This window comes from Micropterus dolomieu, linkage group LG21 (genome assembly GCF_021292245.1).
Source record: "Micropterus dolomieu isolate WLL.071019.BEF.003 ecotype Adirondacks linkage group LG21, ASM2129224v1, whole genome shotgun sequence".
Lineage (NCBI taxonomy): Eukaryota > Metazoa > Chordata > Actinopteri > Centrarchiformes > Centrarchidae > Micropterus > Micropterus dolomieu.
In genome coordinates, this window is record NC_060170.1 from 31,034,119 (window position 1) to 31,055,523 (window position 21,405).

Below are 21,405 nucleotides of genomic sequence, written 5' to 3' on the forward strand. Positions count from 1 at the left end.
GGTTTAAGATAAACCAAAAATGTGATTCTAAAAAGTAACTAAAAACGATTCATAAAGTATCTATTTTTGTATCATTATTCTTCTCATCAGTAATGTTTGCCTTTACATGAATTACAGAATAAGAGGATGGGAAACAAAATGTATAAATGTGTAATATAATAACTCTTTAGTTGTGAATATATGTCTTAAATATGTGCAGGGTAATTCATTGTTTAAATAAGTGTGATAATTCAAGGTACCCCCAGGATTCTCAAAGTTAAATTCAAGACATTTTAAGACCTTTTTAATACCACCTAGGATGAAATGCCAAATTCACTGTTGTATAATGGAAAATTGGTATGAATTTTAAGCCCGAGAAAATGATTATTTACCAAGTTACCTGAATTTTATAAAACATCGAAGATATTTTAACACTATTTTGATGAAATGTTCAATGCTGATATAAATGGGTGGTCTGTGTGTCCTCCCCTAGAAAAGTTTAGAACATTAAACACTTAATTTCCTGCATCCTGGAGACACTTTCTGCACCAATTTATGGTAGAACAGTCTTTTATATAAAGTGTCTTTATTTATATTCAAACAGAATATAATGCAGTAATCTGCAGCTTGTTTTTTTTTTAGCTTAAGTTACTTTTTTTAGACAAGCACAGTTGTTTCTTCTTTATTTACATTGCAATGCATTAATTGCATTTTTTCTTATTGTGCAAATAAATCTTTCTCAAAGCATTTTTATTTCTTTTTTTTAACATTTCTTTTTGCAAGCCATTTTTCAGAACATATTTAGCAAATGTTTTAAAAAAGAAAGTGATGGGGACATGTCCCCAGCCTCCCCAGTGTAAATGACACCTATGAAATGAATACAATATTTGTCGCACTAAGAACTCTTAAGAGTTACGATTAGTTACACCTTGGCTAGATAAGGTAATGTAATATAATATGCCAATGTAAATGCCAGTTGCTTCAGTGATTATTCATCCTGTTTTGTTTTTGCATTGAAATATAGATTTATATAGTATTGGCTTGAAAGCAGCGGGGATAAGGAGTTGGGGTTCGGTTTGTTTTTTCCTTGTCCCGGTGATCGACACATCAGGGTGATGTAAGCAGGGTTGGGGAGTAACGGTGTTACGTAATCAGGATACAAACATAAAGTAACTGTATTCCGTTACAGTCCACAAAATAAAGACGTAATCAGATTACAGATCCATTTTGTAAAAACGGGGATTACTCACTGGGATTACTTTCAGCAGAAAGTTTCCATGAAACAGGAAACGGAGTGCTATTTGCTATTTACGAGTATGTTTCCTGTAAAAACACAAAGCTAGGGAGGGGTTTGTTGCAGATACTGATTGCTGTGTAGCCAGTAGTTAAATGTGGTTATGACCCCAACCCGTCATGCAGACTCTGTGCGGACTGATTCCAGCTCCCAGTGAGTGAAAACGACAGCCGGACCCAGGACCGCACACAGCCTCCGACGGAGGCCAGTCTGACCACTGGGAATGCAGTACGAAGGTGGCTTTCTTGCCGGTTTGTCTCTTATCACCCCGGGGCTGAGTCAACTAATGAGGCCGCGTTCACTTGGGGGCTGCTGATCGCAGTTTCGTTGCTCACTCTTGCTCCCCGCAATCATTCCCCGCCGGGTATTTGCGTATTTGGTACTGAAGTAATCCAAAAGTAACTAAAAGTAATCAGTTAACAGCGCCAGAAGCTTTGTTGGCGACGTGAAGCGGTTGTACTTTGGTTGGGTTCAGGCACCAAAAGTACTTTGGGTGTAGTCACAGAATCTGATCAGGTGTACCCTTTACTTTTAGTACAGCACCCGTGTCATTTTCTGGTTGGGCTTTTCTTGGCAAAGAAGACAAAAAATTTGTTTGGTTCTTCAATTTCAAAAGTAGATTTTCATGTAATACAACACTCCTCAGGGTCACACATCTCAGAAGCAACAGCACTGTCAACTTTGCTACCTGCAAGATATCTGCAGATATCAGAGGTAAAATTAAGCACAGCGTTCGGCGGTTGAAGTAGATTAAGGTAAAGAGAAAGTGGGCAAAAACAGGAGCCATGTGGATGAGAGTCAAATACAATCGCTCTTACTGAACACTTATCTGACAGAAAAGAAATGAAAGCTGCCTCAACAACAAAAGGATTGCCTTCAGTGTCTCCAAATGCGGTTTACTGCCCTCTAATGGCTTCGTACAAAATCAAATGATTAAAACATTTTAAATAATACAAACATATAAAAACTAGAGAGGAGGAGTTCAAATGAGAAGAATACACTACGAAATACTACATATGTAAGAGTTTTTTTTATTTATTTTTCCATTTCAAGCCAATTAGAATATCAGGGGAATTCAGGCTGACCACCATGGGTGAATGATTTGCATTTTTAGATATGAAATGTGAGATAAACAGCAAATTAATCTGTCAGAATATTCATTATGTGAATCGGCAATGATTATGCCAAACCCCTCCAGAAGCTCATGTAGGCAGAAAAAAGAGTCACAATCTGGAGGGCGCTGATTTCTAAAACTCTCGTTGGGGGACTGACAAAACCCAAAAGGCAAAATATAACCAGGCCAGAGTCTGCTGTTATGTAACAGATCTGTGGAAGTACACAGGCGCCCCCTGCTGGTCAAATGGACTAAAGAACTTCAGGGTCTTTTACAAACTTGACACTGGCACTCGACTACACCTGCATTTTTACTAATTTCAAACAAAACCTTCTTCTCTCAAATCTTTCTAGCATCAGAAGCACAATAAGATGTGTCCTCACATTAAAGCAAAAACCCTAAACAACGATATAGAGAGCGATGTGTTGGAGGAGGAGGCCACTGTACCTGTGTGTGGCAGGAAGGCCATGGCCGCAGCAGGGTGGCTAGCTGCTCTCCTGTGCTGTGGCTGATCGTGGAAGCCCGAGGCTTGAGGTCTAGACAGCTTGCTCAGGGGCTCGTACACCGATTTGGTTTGGCTGTCCGGGGTAGACAGGGGATGGCAGGAGGTGTGGCTGAGCAGGACAGGTGTAGGCAGGGAGGCGGGGAAGAAGATGTCTCTGTGCTCCTTGGTGTACTTGGGTGTGGTCGGGGCATCGCCTGCAGACTGTTGGAGACAGAAGAGCAGAGGTCGTTAGGAGCTGTGACTGACCTTGAGGATCCATCTGCAGCGATAACTCTCCTCTGCTCAGGTAGATTCCTGAGAACTGTACATCTTCCCTGGAGACAGAGTCGATACCGCTGCACTTTTCAAACAACGCACATCAGCAATGAAATCCTTTACAGAGTTGCGATGTTGTCCCCCAGGGACTCAGAGGCTTACGTGTGTGCTGGACTCTGTGCTGGGTGCTGGCGCTCTACACTACATCCCTCTGAGCTACTTTCCTGTGTGTCCTTTTGAGGACCACTTACAAACACAAGAGCTGCACAAACAACCTGTGACAACAGCCGCCCTGCTCTCACAGCCGCTGTCATGGCAACACAGAGGAGCACAGTTAAAAGAAATGAATACACCTTCTCTAGTTTTCAATTTAAAATGGAGGGAAGTTGGATGAAAACTAGCCTTTATAAGCCTGTAAATCCAGCTCTTTAGTCCTATATATGAACTGTGGCAATTTTTAACAAGCTGAAGAAACAATGAATTTTATATCCAGCGGAGGGCCACATAGAATTTTACTGCATTATTTATGCAGCTATGTAAAAAAAGTAATTATGACTTCATAATTTGATACAGAGGGGTGACTATTAAACGTACTACAGTTTGTCAAGATATCAAAAGCCTAGAGGCAACATTACACTGTCATGGCGAGCAGCCTCTGACAGATACAGTATGATAACCGAAAATAATTGAGCAATATCAGAGCTTTCAGGCTCTCTCCTGGGACCTGAAGTCAAATTGTGCTCTGAATCAGAGCTGTACATGATGAAGGTCCCTACGGGATTCACACAGTACAGCACAAGCAAATAAAACAGAGTAGTCTTCCAAAAGCATAGACAGCAACAGCTCCTTCAGCTCAACACAGAGAGCCACAGCAGCTTCAAGCATGCCAGCTTTGATGATTCATATCTCATGAATTAAACATCGCCAACAAAGACACTAACAAGTCAGCTGGACCGTGCACATTATAAAAACACTGTACCTGAAAAAAATTGCAGCACACAGCATGCATTCGGTCTGTAGGCTCCTCCACTGCTGGCTGTGTGGAAAGAGTGAGCTGCTGGCAGCCAAACTGAGGTCCCTCAATGTGAATTGAAAGATTGTTCTTTGCAATTATCAGGATTGGGCATTAAATCAGATTAGAGGGGCTGTAGATGTCATGTACAGGTTCGGTCATCTTTCCAACACAATTGAAAGACCAGCCGACTGAACATTTTAATTAATTTGCCTGCCCAAATGGGACTGACACAGGCGCGCGCCTTTGTGAAGAATACACCGGGTGAGACTGGAGTGTTTTAATGAAGTACCTCCATCACGTCTTGAGGTAGAGGAGAGTAAAAACCAAAAGGATTATGAAATTATATCAGATTTTGAGTGACAGCAACAAAGAGCACAGGTAATTAAACCTCGACATGCTTTTTCTCCTGATATGGCATCAAACTGAGAGAGAAAACAATGCACAGAGCACAACACGGCCAGTTTTCTGGTTCTGCACTATACGGACAGCTCTGCACTTGTGGGGGCTTGAAGGAATGTGTGAATCTGTGAGAAGCAGGCAAGAATCCTTCATATCCTCGAGCTGAGAACTCCAAGGTGCCTACTCACATTTCCCACCACATACAAGAGCAACCAACTGCAATCCACGACACGAGTTGGTGGGCACAATAATTGCACATAAACAGCAGTTAGATCACACTGCAGAACAAGCTACTATGCAAAAGCACCTTAACCCATCATGGGAAAATGAGAACACAAGCCACCACATGCAGGCTAATCATAAGATAATATCTAACAAGTCAACAATAACGACATGTTTACCTGGAAGTTACTACAGCAAACATGTTTACCTGACAGCAGTGTGTCTAGTTAAGTCTCCACATATGAAGTTTTAACTATTAGTCACAAATTAGACAATTTTAGATTTTGATGAGTTTGTGTGGGTGCGTTGCTATTTTGGGGTGGTGATGGGACAGTGGATAAGACACATGCCTTTGGTGTGAGAGACCTGGGTTCACCAATGTGTCCCTGAGCACGACACTTAACCCCTAGTTGCTCCAGAGATGTGCAACCTCTGACATACTTACTTAGCAATTGTGAGTCGCTTTGAATAAAAGCGTCAGCTAAATGAATAAATTTAAATGTAAATTTTAACTGCTTTCACTGCTACTTATTTTCAGTTTGCAGGTGACTGCAAAATATTTCTTTACATAAAAGGTAAAGCATAACTGCATGGAAGTGGACTACAATTTAACTTGAAATAATATGTGACACACCCATTTTAAAACATTTGGTGCAGACATGAAGTGCATGAAGATATTCTGGAGATTTATTCATGTAAATATACAAACTGGAAACTACCCACACTGCTGTTTCGGTAAAAGTCCAACCAGGTTTTTACACATTTTCCAAATGTGGTTCGTTACTCAGTGCCTCATCTGCATCATCATCTCTACGTCGTGTGCTTATGCGTGAAAATCAGACAAACGAATGCCCAGACAAAACGAACAAAGACAACAAAAAGAATCATGCAGAAACTAAGATGATAGGATCAGTGAACTAAGAAAACAGAGATTTATCTGCCCACAGCTACTTCTCATGAGCCTGAGGTTTGGGGAACATCACCGTGACAACAGGATGTGGGCACAGAGACCCGTGTTGATTGTGTGGGCAGGAGGAGGGATGAGAGGAAGGGGGAGTCACCGACACAGGATGAGGCAGAGCAACTAATGACTCGATGAGGAATATGAGAACCAAAGACAAAGCCAAGTTAATAGTTGGTTAGATTTACTACAATTAGACATACTTATTGAATGTATTTAGATACTTCTGTCATCTCGCTTTGTAAATCATATGCATTTGCCTGTGCAAATAGGCAACACGCATTCCAATACTCAGCTGAAAGTGAGGCTGAAGGGACAACAGGGAGCATTCACACCACGCTTTGTGCTATATTTAGTACTGGCTGGGTGGAGAAGGATAAATAGAAGGAACATGCAGCATCTGTAGTAAAATGTGCTAAAATGATAAGTAACTCCCATAAATTCCCATTTAATCATAAGTTTAGCACATTTTACTAAAGACACTAAAGCATGTTATTTACCTACATGTAACACTAAGACAAAACAGCTATCCTTAAACATGCCATTATAAGCTACATAGCAGACAAGTAAAATTACATTTAACTGGCAGATAGGCGGGCGTGTACAACACCAGGACACCTAAAAGAGATCATTTTAGCTTAGGACAAGCTTGCCATGCTAGAAACCAGACTTTAAATCTTGAGTATGTCAGTTCAGTGCCATGATGGTTGCAGCTTATCAGAAATGATCTGCCCGGTTAAAGTTTTACCTGATGTAATCAAAAACCTCATGTTGTTATAATATCATGACTGGATATTTCTTTTGTCATTAGTTTAAAGGCAATATAAAACATTGTTCATAAATTCACTAAAATACTGCTGCTGTATCATAAACTTGTTTTAAGTAAAGCCTTAAATCATTGAAGCTATACATTACGTGAGGGGAAAGTATTTGGTATCAACTTTGATAAAACAGGGATAGACACGATGTACATTTAGCTCTCTGTATAAATGTAAACAACAGTATGAGCTACGATGCACAGGGGAGAGAAAGTATAGAGGTAGGAGAAAGACGGCAGATGAGCATGCTGAGTTGAACTGTTCATACCTGTCTTTGGGCGGAAGTGGCCAACTGTATCTGGCAGAACTTCACAGCTTGGTCCAGAGCTACATCCTCATCAACCTGAAAACAGGAGACCAGGCAGAACAAAGACATTAGGACAGAGCAACATATCTTCTTATGCTCATGGTTATATTGCACCTGTGTCAAATCTTTTCACACATCTTTCTATTTAGAAAAAAAACTTCTTCATGCAACACTGGAGCAGTGAGTATATCACTGCAAATTCATCCCATAGAGACTCACAAAATCTGTCTATATGCTGACGATGTAATTTTATTTCTTACAGACCAAGCCCAATTTCTAATAAAGTTACAAGGTCTTCTGAACAATTATAGCATAGTATCCGGCAAAAACTATGAAAAGAGTGAAATATTCCCTCAAACTGAATGAGATCTGGGCAAGTCACACTCATTTAAGTGGGCTCCAAAAGGGTTTACATACAGTATTTGGGTATCCAGGTGGATAGCAACTTGAAGTACTAATTTAAAACTAACTACTATGCTACTGTGCAGATTCAAAAAAATAGAGTGAATGACCTAAAAAAGGTAGACAGAACTACTTCTAACCTTGTTTGATAGAGTCAGCTGCATAAAGATAGAGAAATTATCCTGGGACCTCAAGATGAGTGGGCTCTGACTCCCTAAATTTAAAATGTTACTATTGCGCAGCACAAATGAGATTTCTGTCATTGTTGTTTAAATTTTCCTCTGGACCCTCTTGGAGACAAATTGAATTACAGGACCTTGATGAAGAGGTGGGAAGGGATTTTATTTATAAATGGAGACCAAAAACCCACATATTGTCCACCTGGTTAGATTATAGTATGGGGGAAATAACATTCTTGGAGTGAGGAATGATGTGTCACCTAAAACACCTCCATGGAAAAAACAAACTCACAACAATGCCCTCTGATAAAATGTTTTGAGCTTTGGCATGATAAAAGGATAAGATAAGCACAGTTACAGTAATGACATCCTCATGTCCTTTGAACAGCTAAAAGAGAAATGTGATTCATCCAACTAACACAACTGAGAGCCTTCCTGAAAAAAAAAGTTTGGGTGAACAAATGATATTCACTGATCTGATAAAGACGGAGGAGGTGCTTCACAGAAACAAAAAGGTTAAAGGCAATTTATTATAAATTAACATACACTGATTAAGAAAGAGGTGGGAATCTTACTTGGGCATTACTATAGATAAGGACCTATGATCTGATCTATGTCAGAACAGCATGTCTGGCCACTGTAAATGTCTGATGTCAGACTAAAATTAAGGATAGCACATTATATTTCACCCCCTCACCTTTGTTTCAACAACTACCATCAGCTTTGTGTCAACTCCTGAATTAACTTGGAAGTTGGATATTCTCTATGTCAAAATGGACATTAGAAACTAAATGCCCTTAGAAAAAAAATCATGCATGTCCTAAAAAAAACAAATCTATATTTTTAAGAACTTGTCCTGGTACAATGGTTGAGGTATCTCAGTAACAAATATGTCATGACATGAGAATTGTGGGTTTTGTTTTTTTTACTCGTTATTTATTTACTGTCATTTCCCCCCACCTCCTTGGATTCTGTTATCTGTGTATTGTAATATTGAATTTTTAGTGGGAATAAGTTGTACTGTTCTTTAAAATAAAATATTCAAAAAAATATATAATAATAAAAACGTTTCTAATTACTCACTATGTCTCCACACTAATGCCAAAGCAACAACACATTCCTCTGATTCTGTATCAGAGCCAGCAGGATTTCTTCTGAGCTTCTGCCTCTGATCATAGCACCAGCATAAAGAAAGGCCACGTTAAGGCCCAGCACAGCTAGTGTATGTGTGGGAGTTGGCGAGCTCAGCTACAGCCCAACATCGTACACTTAGCAGTAATCTTGTTCACACAGCTGTTATGTTCCCTCAAGCAGCCTGTTGTATGCAACAGTTCAGGGACCCCCTGAGGGAGGGATTTTTACAGCAGCCTCATTCTAGTTTTCAAATGATGCCAATTGTTAAATGGACTGAGTCAAGCTTCAGTGCATCGCAGAGGACAGCCCTCTGCTTTCAATTCATGCCTGGCTCACCGCAACCTTCCTTGTCAAATCATATACAGTTGCCAGTGGTAATTCATCAATAGCACATCACGATTACTATTAGAATGAGGCAAATGTCAACGAGACATTTCTATCACATCAACAAAACCATTCTCTTTATGTGACTGGACATACTGCATTCTTAAGAGTTAAGAGTAGGCTGAAAGAAAGAAAAATATCTGACTGAAATATGCAGAATAACAAAAACAAACCATGAAAAAGATGCAAGGTGTAGATCTAAACTACTTTGTACGTGCAGCTGTGCAATGCACAGACCATCAAACCACAAAGTTTCTGCAGTTTGTGCCAGTTGGTGCACAGTCAAAGATGCTTCTGGAAAATGTCCAGGCAAATTAATTGCATAACTCATTTTGTGACGGGAAACATGTCGTGGCTGGCTCTGGATACTCTCTCGTGTGTATGTGAGTGTATGAAAAAAATTCTCTTTGCTGTCTATTAAAAAGCACAGGAAAACATCTTAGCTGCAACCTACAACAAAAGCTGCAGGAGCTGGCCTATGTCCTCTGATTTCTCCTCTCTCCTTTTCAGCTGTCCCTCGCCTACTGAACCTCCCACTCCAGTTACAGCTCTCTGGCATTACACAGCCAATGACATGGCAACTTCTGTAGGGTCAACATTGATCTTCAGCTCAATATGGCTGTATAAGCAGAAGTGGGCTGTTCTGCAACTACATCATCACTGCCATAGAAAGTGCTGAAGTTCAACAACGCAGGTACATTGATCTGGAGATACACAAAGAAACGTTTTGATTCTTCTCTGACTTACTATGCAGGAGAAGGCTAACAATGATTTACAAAATTTCACATAACAAGCATAGTTATACAGAGGCAGCCCTTTTCTCTGCTTCTGCCATGAACTACAGGCAGTCTTAAATGATTATACATAAACTCTGTAAAGGCCCTGTGCCACTTCACATTTTTACTTCACTTCACCAGTCCTTCAGCCATTACATACAAGTCTTTCATCGTTCAGTGGTCCTTGTATGGGAGCAGAAACGGGCTGACGAAGAAACAAGAAAATGATTCTGCGCTTGTTCAAAATGCAACCTCAACAACAAAATCTTCAAATTTTGGGAACGCAGTGATGAGATGCATAAATTTGACACGTTTTATTGGAAAAAGAAAATGACCAATCCACCCCCACTTTAAAAAAAAATCCCAATTCATCTTAAAAATACCCCTTAGAGCTACATTTAGAGTCATCAACCTGTTTCAGGAGTAAGAACAGAAAGACCAAAGTGACAGAGGAGGAATTTCGGTTACTGAGAGTGAAAGCACAACCGCATTTTATGAGCTTTTGCAGTGTTTGCAAACTGAAAGAGGGGAAAGTCCCTTTTCTACAGTGAGTGTTACTAATTCAGTTAGAAGAGGGGTTTCCCAAGCTCAGTTTATTTTAGGAGGGCTCATTTGAAGTATGCATGACGTTGCAAAACAAAACAAAAAATTAAAGCATCACATATAAACTCGCAACACTAATGTTATGTGCGTGCACAGCAGATGCATCTGGTGTGGTACATCCTGAAGAGGTTTACCTGTTTTATGAGCATGTATGTCTCTGACATGATCTTCTCAATGCGTCCCAGGTCGTAGGTCATGACTTTCTGGCCTTGCTGCCACACCCTGTAGGCATCAAGCAGTAAGGTTTTTCCAGACTCCACATCCTCGAGAAGCTTCCTTTTCCTGTTTGGCCGTCGTAGTGAACCCTGATCAGTCCCACTGGCTGCCACAGTGACCTTAGGTGCTGAGGCTTGGAGCTGCTGCTGCCTGGAACTGATACTAAGCTCCTCTAGAGACAGCTCTGGTGTCCGGCTGCTGTCAGTCACTTTCTCCACGGCACTCAGGGAGGTCTCAGCCTCTGTTTGGTTGCCATGAGAATCTGTGGTAGTAGAGGGCCTCCTCCAGTTGCCAGTGTCCAGCTCCATGGGTTCCTCTGGCCCTGCTTTGTGCCCCTCACTCCCAGCAGTCTCCACTTTCCCAGGGTAGCTCTCCTGAACCTTACTCCCTTTATCTATGGATATTGGTGGTGGGGTGAGTTGTGCCTGGGAGGCTTCCCTGGGCCCTGGGTCGAGGGCACATGCCCCCTCTGTGAGCCCAGGCTTCTTAGGGAGTGCATGTTTGCTGTCCTCTGAACTGGGCCTGTTGGATGTGTCCGTTGTGGTCATCTCCCCCATGGAGGGCGCAGATGCTTTGTGAAGCTGCTCAGACACCTGAAAGAGAACAGAACCTGTCAAAATATGAAGTGGGTGCATGCCAGACGTCTAAAACACTGAGCGGCTCTCAGCTCTGTGTGTGTGTGTGTGTGTGTGTGTGTTGATTTGTGCTTCCTTACCCTTGTGAGACTGTTCAGATTGTCCTCCAGGACTTTTACAGTAAGGAAAAATGCTCTCTTGGCCAAAACCTGGCGATCAACATCCCGTAAATACTTCCTTCATGGAAGAGAAAGACACGAGAGGAGAAATGTCATGGAACAAATACATCACACATACAAGCAACAGCAGTATCATAAGAAGTCAGTCCTTACTTTCCCTGGTCAGGGGTTCTTTGCAGCATGAAAGAGGCTTTCAGCAGAGTGTCGTGATCCTTAAGCTGAGACAGCACCTCCAGCAAGAGGACAATGGATCGGTTCATATGAGATGCAAAACTTCCTGGGCGATCAATCTCATCTACTGGAATACGCCAGATGCCCTGGAGGGAAAAAAAAGAAGCAAAATCTAGAGTTATCTGGACAATAAACAAAATTATTATATTTTCAAGAGACTGCTACGTGGCATAGACACACTTTTTGATGTGGTCTAGACCTTTAGTTCAGCAGGAAGCAGCTTTCAAAAGAGGGTTCAGCTACAAAACATTTCAAAAGGAGGCAAAAGTGGTATCACATTTGACTAGACCATAAGTCAACATGCTAATTTGAGAAATTCTCAAAGTATTATGTTTATATAACTGCTCCCTGCTGCTACGCCAGATTGAAAACAGCCTATGAGTGTATGACACAGAAACAATTAACAGGGAGACATGGAAAAACTGAAAGGAAAGTAAGTAGAGGAGAAAGCAAGATACAATAGTGCCCTAATGAGGGGATGGAAAGGCTGCAGGAGAGATCTTGCGGACTGGCTGGCCTTGTAGGAGGTGGGCAGGGATAGATGGGGAGCCTTCTCTCTGGGCACACATGATAGGCAGCCTCATTAGTGCTCAGCTCTGTCCAAGCAATGCAACAGACCAGCAGACTGGCTGCCAACAAAGACAGTGGCCCTTTGCAGAAAGCGTGATGAGGTGTTTTTTGATGGACAAGTCCACCTTTTCAGCGAGCACATGTCCTCTCAGCAGGTGAAGCGAAGCCAGGTTCTGCACTCCGAAGCCACTGATGCGAGTGCAGATGGCGGCCTAGGCTGTGTGCAGTCATGAAGCACATGGCACAGAGTACAGCTTCTGGCTTCAGAAAATGTGCGCGAGACAAAACAAAGATGACCATATCAGGATGGAACAAAACAAATGAGATGGCTCCATCAGCTGCTGAAGGCACAGGGGAGCGTGGCGCTCCTCCTCACAGACAGCTCCACATTGTCAGATGGCATTTTCAAAGCCACTGGAGAGGCACAAAGCAGGAAAGAGAGGCAAAATAACCTATCAATATCACATTCCCGAGGAAAGACTTACAGCCTGCTCTAAGGCTGTACCGTATGTCCTTTTGTTTCTTTTAAACATTCAAAGCTTCTATTGAGGTTTTTGAATGAAGCTTCAAATGTCTGTTATATTTTATGACGTCATCACCTAAAAAACAAAAAAAACAACACAAAACTAATTTTAAATAAAGCGATTCATCTGAATAAATTACTTAATTAATCAACTTTCTTCAAGTTCAGTTCAACGTTGTTGTTGTTGGAAATGTTTGGATCACGAGTTAGAAACAACCCTACGAAGCCACCACTGGAATCTAATTCTATAAACAGTATGACATTAATAATATTAGTGTAACCTAATCTTGATTAAGAACGTCAATGTTGATATTACGAATGAAGCTTTAAACTATTCAGTACTGCCCACTGAGAAAGTGTCATCTCTTGCCTCTTGTGTTTAAGCCTTCCTTTGAAAAATCCTAAATCATTTTTATTTCACAGTTGCCATTTCATTTTATTTACAGGCATCTGTTAAGATTTAGGAAGTATCAGTATCAGTATTTATTTCAATTATGATATTACAGGATCCAATTGAAACAAGCGAAATGATCCCAATCCAGATCTAGTGGTCAACAAAACACACTGAGGAAACCAGGGTATGGCCTCCAACGCCTGTGTGAAAATGAGAAGATTTATTATTATATGATGCAATCTGGCAGGGCTTGGAAAGGTTTTAACCTTTCAATGCACAGATTACCAAAAGCCTACAACAGGACTGGGGCAAGTATGATGAGGGGGGTGGGCTTCGCTCACTTAGAAAAACATCTCTAATGGAGGAGAGTTGTTCTTCATCAGAACACCATCCAACCATAGCAAATCTGTTTAGGGAAAGCAGAACCATGGCTTTACACAGATTATGCTGTAGCACAACAACTAAAGCAGATTTGTAAGACTTTAACTGCAGGGGTTTTTCCTTTTTTTTGGCGAGAGAAAATATGACCACTGCTTGATATCAGCAGCAACAGCTTTGGCACAGATGTGGCCAATACGTCACGCAATGTTTTTTTTTGCTTTTTTTTTTTTTTATCTGACAGAGATTAAGATGCATAGCATACAAGGGATGAACAATGGATAAATACATTACAAGAAAGTCCTTTTCCACAGATGGAATCTGATCATTCCTCAGGGTTTCTTTGTTTGGTTGTAGATGAGGAAAAAAACTAGACAGTGGACGCGTCACATAACGTAATCCTACTTAGTCACTTATTCATGCATTACAAACAGCAACATAAAATGAGTACTGTTCCAGCATAATAAAAATAACGTCCTTGTGTGATAGCCTAAGCAAAATGAAATGCTGACTCTCTGCCTATAACATGACCCATAGTAAAAACTTATTAACTGCAGGGAAGTTGCACAGTGTTAATGTGTCTTGTAGTAACAAGCAGTCACTAGTGAAGCTTAGTGGTAACAATTTCGCTGTTTTGCCAGCCAACTACAACTTTAGATTGTATGATTTTTTTTAAAACAATCGAATAAGGCTGATAACCTGCAAATGCTATCAGCATTTGGCAGGTGGGTGGTGTAATCTTCCATCATTTTACATTCTTCTCTACATTATCTACATCTGACCTGCAGGAGCGTTACTTCAAGGCATTTTCTTTTGCAGTTCTGTATCACTGGTTTAAAAGCAGCACATTGTAAGAACAAACTCTCACAGAATGACACATGAGCTCCACATGAAAATTAACACAAGCACGATTTTGTAAAAGTCAGAGGGAAAGGGAGAACGCGACTCACCATCACCAAAGAAAGCTACTCCACGGTGCCTGTGTTAGTATTGTTTTGGACAGTTTCCTGCTGGCGGTAGCAGCACCAGCAGCTCTGGCAGCGCCTCCACCCTGAAAGAGGCTCACGCTCTGAGAGCATGGGGTGGGCTGCATTTGGGTGCTAGGGCAGCGAGAGTGGCAGAAGAGGAGAGGAGGGAAGCACAGCTGCACACGGCAGAACAGGAACTGAAGAAGAGGAGAATGGCAGCTACCTTGGCAAGAGGAGAAACAGCTCTGGTGTCAGGGCCTATGAGCTCAGTATGCCACTGACAGACAAGCTGACTCGTTCCTCTCCTGCTTTCAAACCCTGCCATCTCAAAACAAAAACACCCACGCACTCTATCTCCGCTCTCCCCTGACCCCAGCCTGCTGGAGTTCTGTCCCCCCTCCTCCCTTCCTTTCTCTCGCACTATACACTGCGTACAGCCAATCCTCATAGGTCTTTGCCAGCCAATCGGAAGCAAGCGGAGAAACTCCCGCCCATTAGTGCACACCCACACAATACACACACAAACAGAGGAGTGAGGGAGACAGAGTAATGAGGAAACAGAACGAGCGCAACAGAGAGAGCAGATGAGTAGAGCGAATAAGAGCCAGGGGGAGGGGTAGAGCGTGGTCGCCCTGAAGACGGAGCAACAGGAAAAGAACAAGAAAACGTAAACTGACTGAAAAATGAACTCAGTGCTACCACATCAATGTAGTGGGAGGCATCAAGAACCACACACACCAATAGTGAATAAGAGCAACAACAAAAAAAAAGACAGGTTTGTGTAAGTAAAGCCCTCATTAACCACAGAAAACCCCATCTGAAGAACAGTGCTGCCTGAACAGATAAGATTATGTTATATATACACACACACACACACACACACACACACCCCTCAACCCTCACCTTCGTCCTTTCCTCTCTTTCAATTCTGGTCAGGTCTCTCCAGCTGGCCACCATAAACATACTAAGCAAACACACCTTGTTTTTCCCTGCTTCCTCTTGTGTGAGTGAGAAAAAAAAAAAAGCTGAAAAATGTCAAGCAATTGAAAACACACTGGCCAAGCCAGACTTAACCCTGCACACATGCAAATCAAAATATCAACTTCTACAAAATGTATTCATTTGGCGAACACTCCTCCCCCTAAGAAACGGAAAAAAAAAAGTTTTCCTGAGTGGAGCTCCACCTACAGAACATTGCACAGCTGAACACACAAACGTTTGAGTCACAGTCTACATCAAACGGAGGCAAGCAATGCAAGTGTTCCTCAGAAGACCATCCTCACCTAATATAACAAGACACGGGGGTCTACCTATAAGCAAAGTTACATTCAAGCAGTCAAATCAAACATGAATGCTCTTTCTGAAAAAGACAGTATCACTTCAAAACATGTTCTCTGTAAAGTTACAAGATCAGGATGGATGTATGTTTTTTTTTGTTTGTTTTTTTTATGTAGCAACAAGGACAGCCATTTTCTCTGGAGCGTCGTAGAGAGCAAATGTGTGAGTGGGTGGAAGAATATGTAAGCAACAGTGTGTGTGTGTGTGTGTGTGTGTGTGTCGTGTCGGGGTAGGGGGAGGAGGGAGGAGGTAACACCGTGCCCGAGTGAACACACAGGGACTCCTCACGATCACACAGTAGTGCTGAGCAGCCACAGGGCTTGGCATTACAGCAGCATTATAACGAAAATCATTAGATTCAGCCTTGATATTCTGCTTCAAGGGCTGTATAATTGTTTTAAAATGAGGATATTATTATTACACAAGGAGATTGCAATATGCAATAGGTTGCAAGGTCTGTGTTACATCAGAATAACTGTAATTTAAGACAAAGATACAGCCCTAACATAGCCAAGCCATTTCTCAAAAAGCAGATTTATTTACTAAATTATAGAAAGCTTTATTACAAGCAGCCAAAATGAAGTTGTAAGTAGAGTGGCGAGTGACTGCACAATGGGTCATAAACATACTATCCAACATTTAAAACAGCCATGAAGTAGCAAAGCAGAACAGTTCAGAGTCACAATGTCCACAGTAAGAGGAGGAAACACTGTCTCAGTATCACAATACAAATGTCAGTGTATCAATAGCCCTATTTGCTCTGGACTTAATCTGCATCATCTTAAATGAACAACAACTCCATAACTATTAGTAATTTATTATTGATTTCAAAGTGGGCTGGCCCTCCTATAAAGAACTCATGCTGACAACCACACCAATAAATTATGCAACACAACCTCATCTGGATCATTTCTAAACAGCAGTATATAGGTTACTTTATGCAGGCCGCAGTTAATGTAACCCAGCCAAAACATGGAGGAAAAGTAGGCCATCATGACCTACATTAGGGAACTCCATATTCACACACGGGCTCGTTGAGGTGCGTACTGAGAGTCGAGGTACCATATGTTTGATGTGATCAACACTCTTTGTCAATTTGCGGCAGCTCTCACTCTGGTCGTTTTGTCACAGGAGAAACCCATACAACGTATTTATCAAACAATGACAGTGAGTGATTAGTCAGACTGAAACGCAGCTGTCGGCTGTCAGCGGAGATTGACTTGCCGAAAGTATGCAGGTTAGAGACGCTGGCTTGAAGGGTTCTGGTTCAAAAAAAATCAACTTCTCCCTTCAAAAACTGTGTCCATCATCATTTATGAAGAATCGTGAAGTGTGAAAATACAGGCTAATGTGTTTCAATCTGCAACTACTTTGCAAATGTACGAACTTCCCAGAACTCACAGTCACTGAAAAAGCATGTCTGACCAAAATTTATAAAAGGTTTCCATCATCCTATGGTAGAGAGAGGGCTTCATTTGAAGGGAACAGTAAAGCTCAAACAGTTGGTATGCCAGGGTGGCAGGTTTACCTCCAGAAGGGGCTCTGTGAGAACCCAGTGGGAGCCAGAGTGTTGCAGAGCTCTCCTCCAGCTCAGACCTGGCCCACATCGTTTCTACAGTCTGTTATCATAAGCCTGCATTTGACTCCACAGCCTACACCATTACCCATGTCCAAAATAATGTGAACCGCTGCAATACCCTGACAACTGACTGATAGGAGGTGCTGACACGATGTGGCATTTAGCTTGTACCATCTGCTCGGTAACAAAAGTGAGAGCATTTAGGCTTTGACAAATCACATGAGCAACAAGTAAAAAAGTATGCCAATTTCTGCACACATAGAGAAGACATATCAGCTTCAAGTGAAAAAGAGGTAAATTCAGTGACATGCAGAACAGATTACAGATTCAGACAGTAATCTTCTCCACTGGAAGCCGACAGAGGCCTTGCAATTCAGAGAGGCAGATAATTCAACAATCTCACACTGCGTGACTCCGTAGCAGAGCTTGTTTCAAGTGATCCATATTTAGGGCTGATTTGTGTACATCCAATCGAGTTATGTGAATAATGTGTGAGAAAAGGGTAAACTAATTGTAGTACGCCAATCATTCGTTCACAGCAAACACGCAGACAGCTCATTAGTCACAAACGTGAGGACACACTTCAGAGCTTCACAGGTTCTTCCTCTGGGAGTACCCATTAGCTACTTTGCATTGATGCATTCTGATAAAGCTAAACTAAACTCTTAAACTAAGAAGATCATGCACACAATTGCATAAACGGTGGTTCTGTTTGTATGTCAAACGGGTATTTTTGTGTTAACACATTTACCCAGAAAACAATTTGGCTTCTAGAATAACATGCTTACAGGTATACTGAAATGACATAAGTGCACAGCTGATAAGAATAACCCAGCCTTTGATAGCTACCGTTCAGCCCATCAGGTTACCTTACAACAGACCAGCATCACTTTGCCTTTTTAAGCTAATATTCAAATATTTTCTGATGAGAAACAAAGAAACCCAGTGTATTCCCAGACTTACCGGAGCTACAGTCTGAACCAGTCAGACTATCTTTCTGAATTCAGCTATCTGGTTCTATTGACCTGAGATTAAAGTGAATTATTTATTTATTTTAGCTGTAGAGTTTTTCCTCTGTATTTGCCAATACCCTGAAAGGTACGGTGTAGTTATTCCAATTTTGAGGGTTGTTAAAATTCATACAGGCAAGCCAGAACTTACACCAACAAACCACTTCTTTCACACAATACAGGCCTTAAAAGTCACTTTGAGAAACGTTGTTTGTCTCAAGGTTCTGAAACCGCGACATAAACATCGACGGTCTTGTGTCACGGTTCTGAGGGACAGAACACACCCGCTCCCCCGGAGCTCTTGTTTAGACAGGGTAACTGTGGCCGCAGTGTCCGCGCAGGGGTGGGATAACGGGGCATAACACATTTGTGTTTCTAGCAGGTTATTTCAATATTTCATCATTTTAATTCCACTTCATTGTTCAACTAAGTTTAGTGTTTGCTCACTACTTGAATCTGCTCCCTTTCTCTTTTCCCCACCTGCACACTCACACACCTTTGGTCTCTGACTGCAAACAGACCGGTTTGCCCCGCCTTTTTCTGTCTCCCCTTCCCTGTATGCGTCTCTGCTGTCGACTTTCTCCATCAGCAATATGTTTTTTTAAAGTCACTGAGTTTAATAAACTCACTTGCAATTCTGTTTTCACAGCTCAGATGCGCCACATGTGGATCGAAATGAACGTGGTCTTGAATGGCATCTGTATTGGTTGCTCCGTAATGTAAAATGTCCACCGTGTCTTTTAAAGTAATACCAGATTACATCTCTCTATGCGTTTCTCGACAAATGTACTTAGGCAGCTGCTAATATACCTGGGCGGCCGCCAGAATAAGTGTATGTGGGGAACACTGTATTTAAAGTTCGGGCAAGCTCTAGGCCTATATTTTCTAAATATTACACCTTAACCTATATCTGTCTTCCAACTGCATGTTATGTGACTATTTTGATCAAGCCATCATTGAATGATTATGGCTGCAAGTTAGACTAGTTTAATTACCCCTAGATGGATAATAGTTGGATTTAGAGAATCGTCAAACCCTAATTACTACAATGGAGTACCAATTAATCCAGCCACTACAGGTGTCCCCAAAATGTTTTAAACCATGTGTGGTGTCGTAATGAGATGGAAAGGCGGGAAAAAACATGCAGGCGGGGTGAACTCTGACTTACATTGAACAGGTTTGTCTTGTTTCTTTCACAGAAAAGTCCTTGCGCTGGCATGTGCTTCAGCTGTTGCCATGGGACACTGCTTCCTAGCAACACATCTCGGGCCCACTGTAGGTTCTGTGTTGGAAAATATATTAAAAAAAATTAAAATAAGCCACATATATACATGCATGTACATTTTTACACCCCCCCAAAGACAAAACCAAGAGGATACCCCTCCATCAGCAGATTGACAGAAGTGATAAACAGATGTCTGCAGTATTTAAAGGTTCAGTGTGTAATATTTAGGAGCATCTATTGACATAAATGCAATATAATATACATAACTATGTTTTCAGTGGTGTATAAAGACCTTACATAATGAACCGTTTGTATTCCCTAGAATGAGACATTTCTATCTACATACTCCGCAGGTCCTCTTACATGGACGTCGCCATGTTTCTACAGTAGCCCAGATGGACAAACGGTGCAACAGAGCGTGTTTCGTCACTACATTGAATACATACAAAAAAGAAGAAGGAGTAGTAGTAGCAGAGACAACCCACTTTAAGAAACTTCAATACAACTCTATAGGGAAAGCCGTAACGCCAAAGATGGCGGTTGTTCTGCCCCTCCTGCTAGAAAGCCAATCGTCTGCTTAGAACAGCATAGTTGGGAAACATATCAACCAATCGTGTGGTTCCGCTTACATAAGGGTCTACTACGCATGCTTCACTACTCCCCATTAATTTAGATAGGGGCCTGGTCTTGTTAGTCTGAAATAACCACCCAGAGACGTTACCAAGATGGATGCTGAGTTGCAAGACTTGCTTATAAGGGCTTTGGTAGTAGAAGTAGCAGCGTTCAGAGTATTTCTACCTCGAATAGCCCAAACACTCACATTGACCGTATGCATTATAGACTGCATCTTGTCAGAGTATGCTCCTTTCCTTTTTGTTTTGGCCATTTTAGGGTATATATGCATGTTTTTACTATGCATTGAAATGCAAATCAGTGTTGTTTTTAATAAGTTATTGTACCCTAAGCTCCAAGGAAGAATACATTTGTTTTTATTTTAAGGAAATAGAATATTAAATTTATTCAACTTACTATTGTAATTACAATGGCAGGTTCTGTGGTTGTCGATTAACTAATACATTTTGTGTCCTGATGGTAACTATCCTAACATTACAGATCCATTCATTCTCAGATTTTATATTTATAAATTATATGCAAACAACGTATTCTAGTAGTTACAGAATTCTGGTAGTTACCTGCTAAAAAGAAAAAAAAAGAAGGAGAAAATGATGCTCATTTGCGATCAGAAAAATGCAGACCCTCTTTTCACAGTGTGATGACTCACAAATCAGTGTCTACACCAGTGCCCTGTTTGAAAAGATAGCACGCTAACACCACTTGATGTTACGCTACAAACCAAGTGGCCTATAGCATGAAATTACAGGCTGCCTCTCCTTCCATCTCTGGAGTGAGGATAAAGCTGGCCAGTCAACATGAGTGGAGCAGTTTTCCTGAAAACAAAAAGGGGCATAGAGGCTTTAACACTGGATGTGTCGGGTTGTGAGGGCAGCAGCTAAGCAAACTGTGTCAACAGCATCTAGTCACTGCCAGGGTGCATAAGCTTTCATCCAGGCTGCTGATGACTGAGACCACCTGTGTAAGCCTCAATCAAAAGGAAATGTGCATTTAATTGAGCCTCAAGGAAAATCATGTTTATAGAACTTGTTCATTTTAGTGGTTGTGACTGCAACAAGATTTATTCATTCTTGTGCCAAATTAGTATTCTGAGGTTAAGAGAGCATATTACAAAACATAAAATGTGAAAGAGCAAGGATCTTATTGAGTAGAAACAAATGCTGTATTAAAATAAATAAATAAGGTTCAACAAATGGAGTGCTGACAGAAGGATACCACCACAGTGAAGCTCAACGCCCT

General features: G+C 41.4%; 1 protein-coding gene across 1 annotated transcript in view; it reads right to left on the minus strand.

Annotated features, from left to right (window-relative positions):
• Positions 1 to 21,405, minus strand: part of cabin1 (calcineurin binding protein 1) — a 46,561-nt gene that overhangs the window by 1,969 nt on the left and 23,187 nt on the right. Inside the window, 6 exon segments of the mRNA XM_046034075.1 lie at positions 2,835 to 3,093; positions 6,831 to 6,905; positions 10,482 to 11,156; positions 11,279 to 11,375; positions 11,471 to 11,634; positions 19,477 to 19,590. Of these exon segments, the coding sequence (XP_045890031.1) occupies positions 2,835 to 3,093; positions 6,831 to 6,905; positions 10,482 to 11,156; positions 11,279 to 11,375; positions 11,471 to 11,634; positions 19,477 to 19,590 (1,384 nt within the window).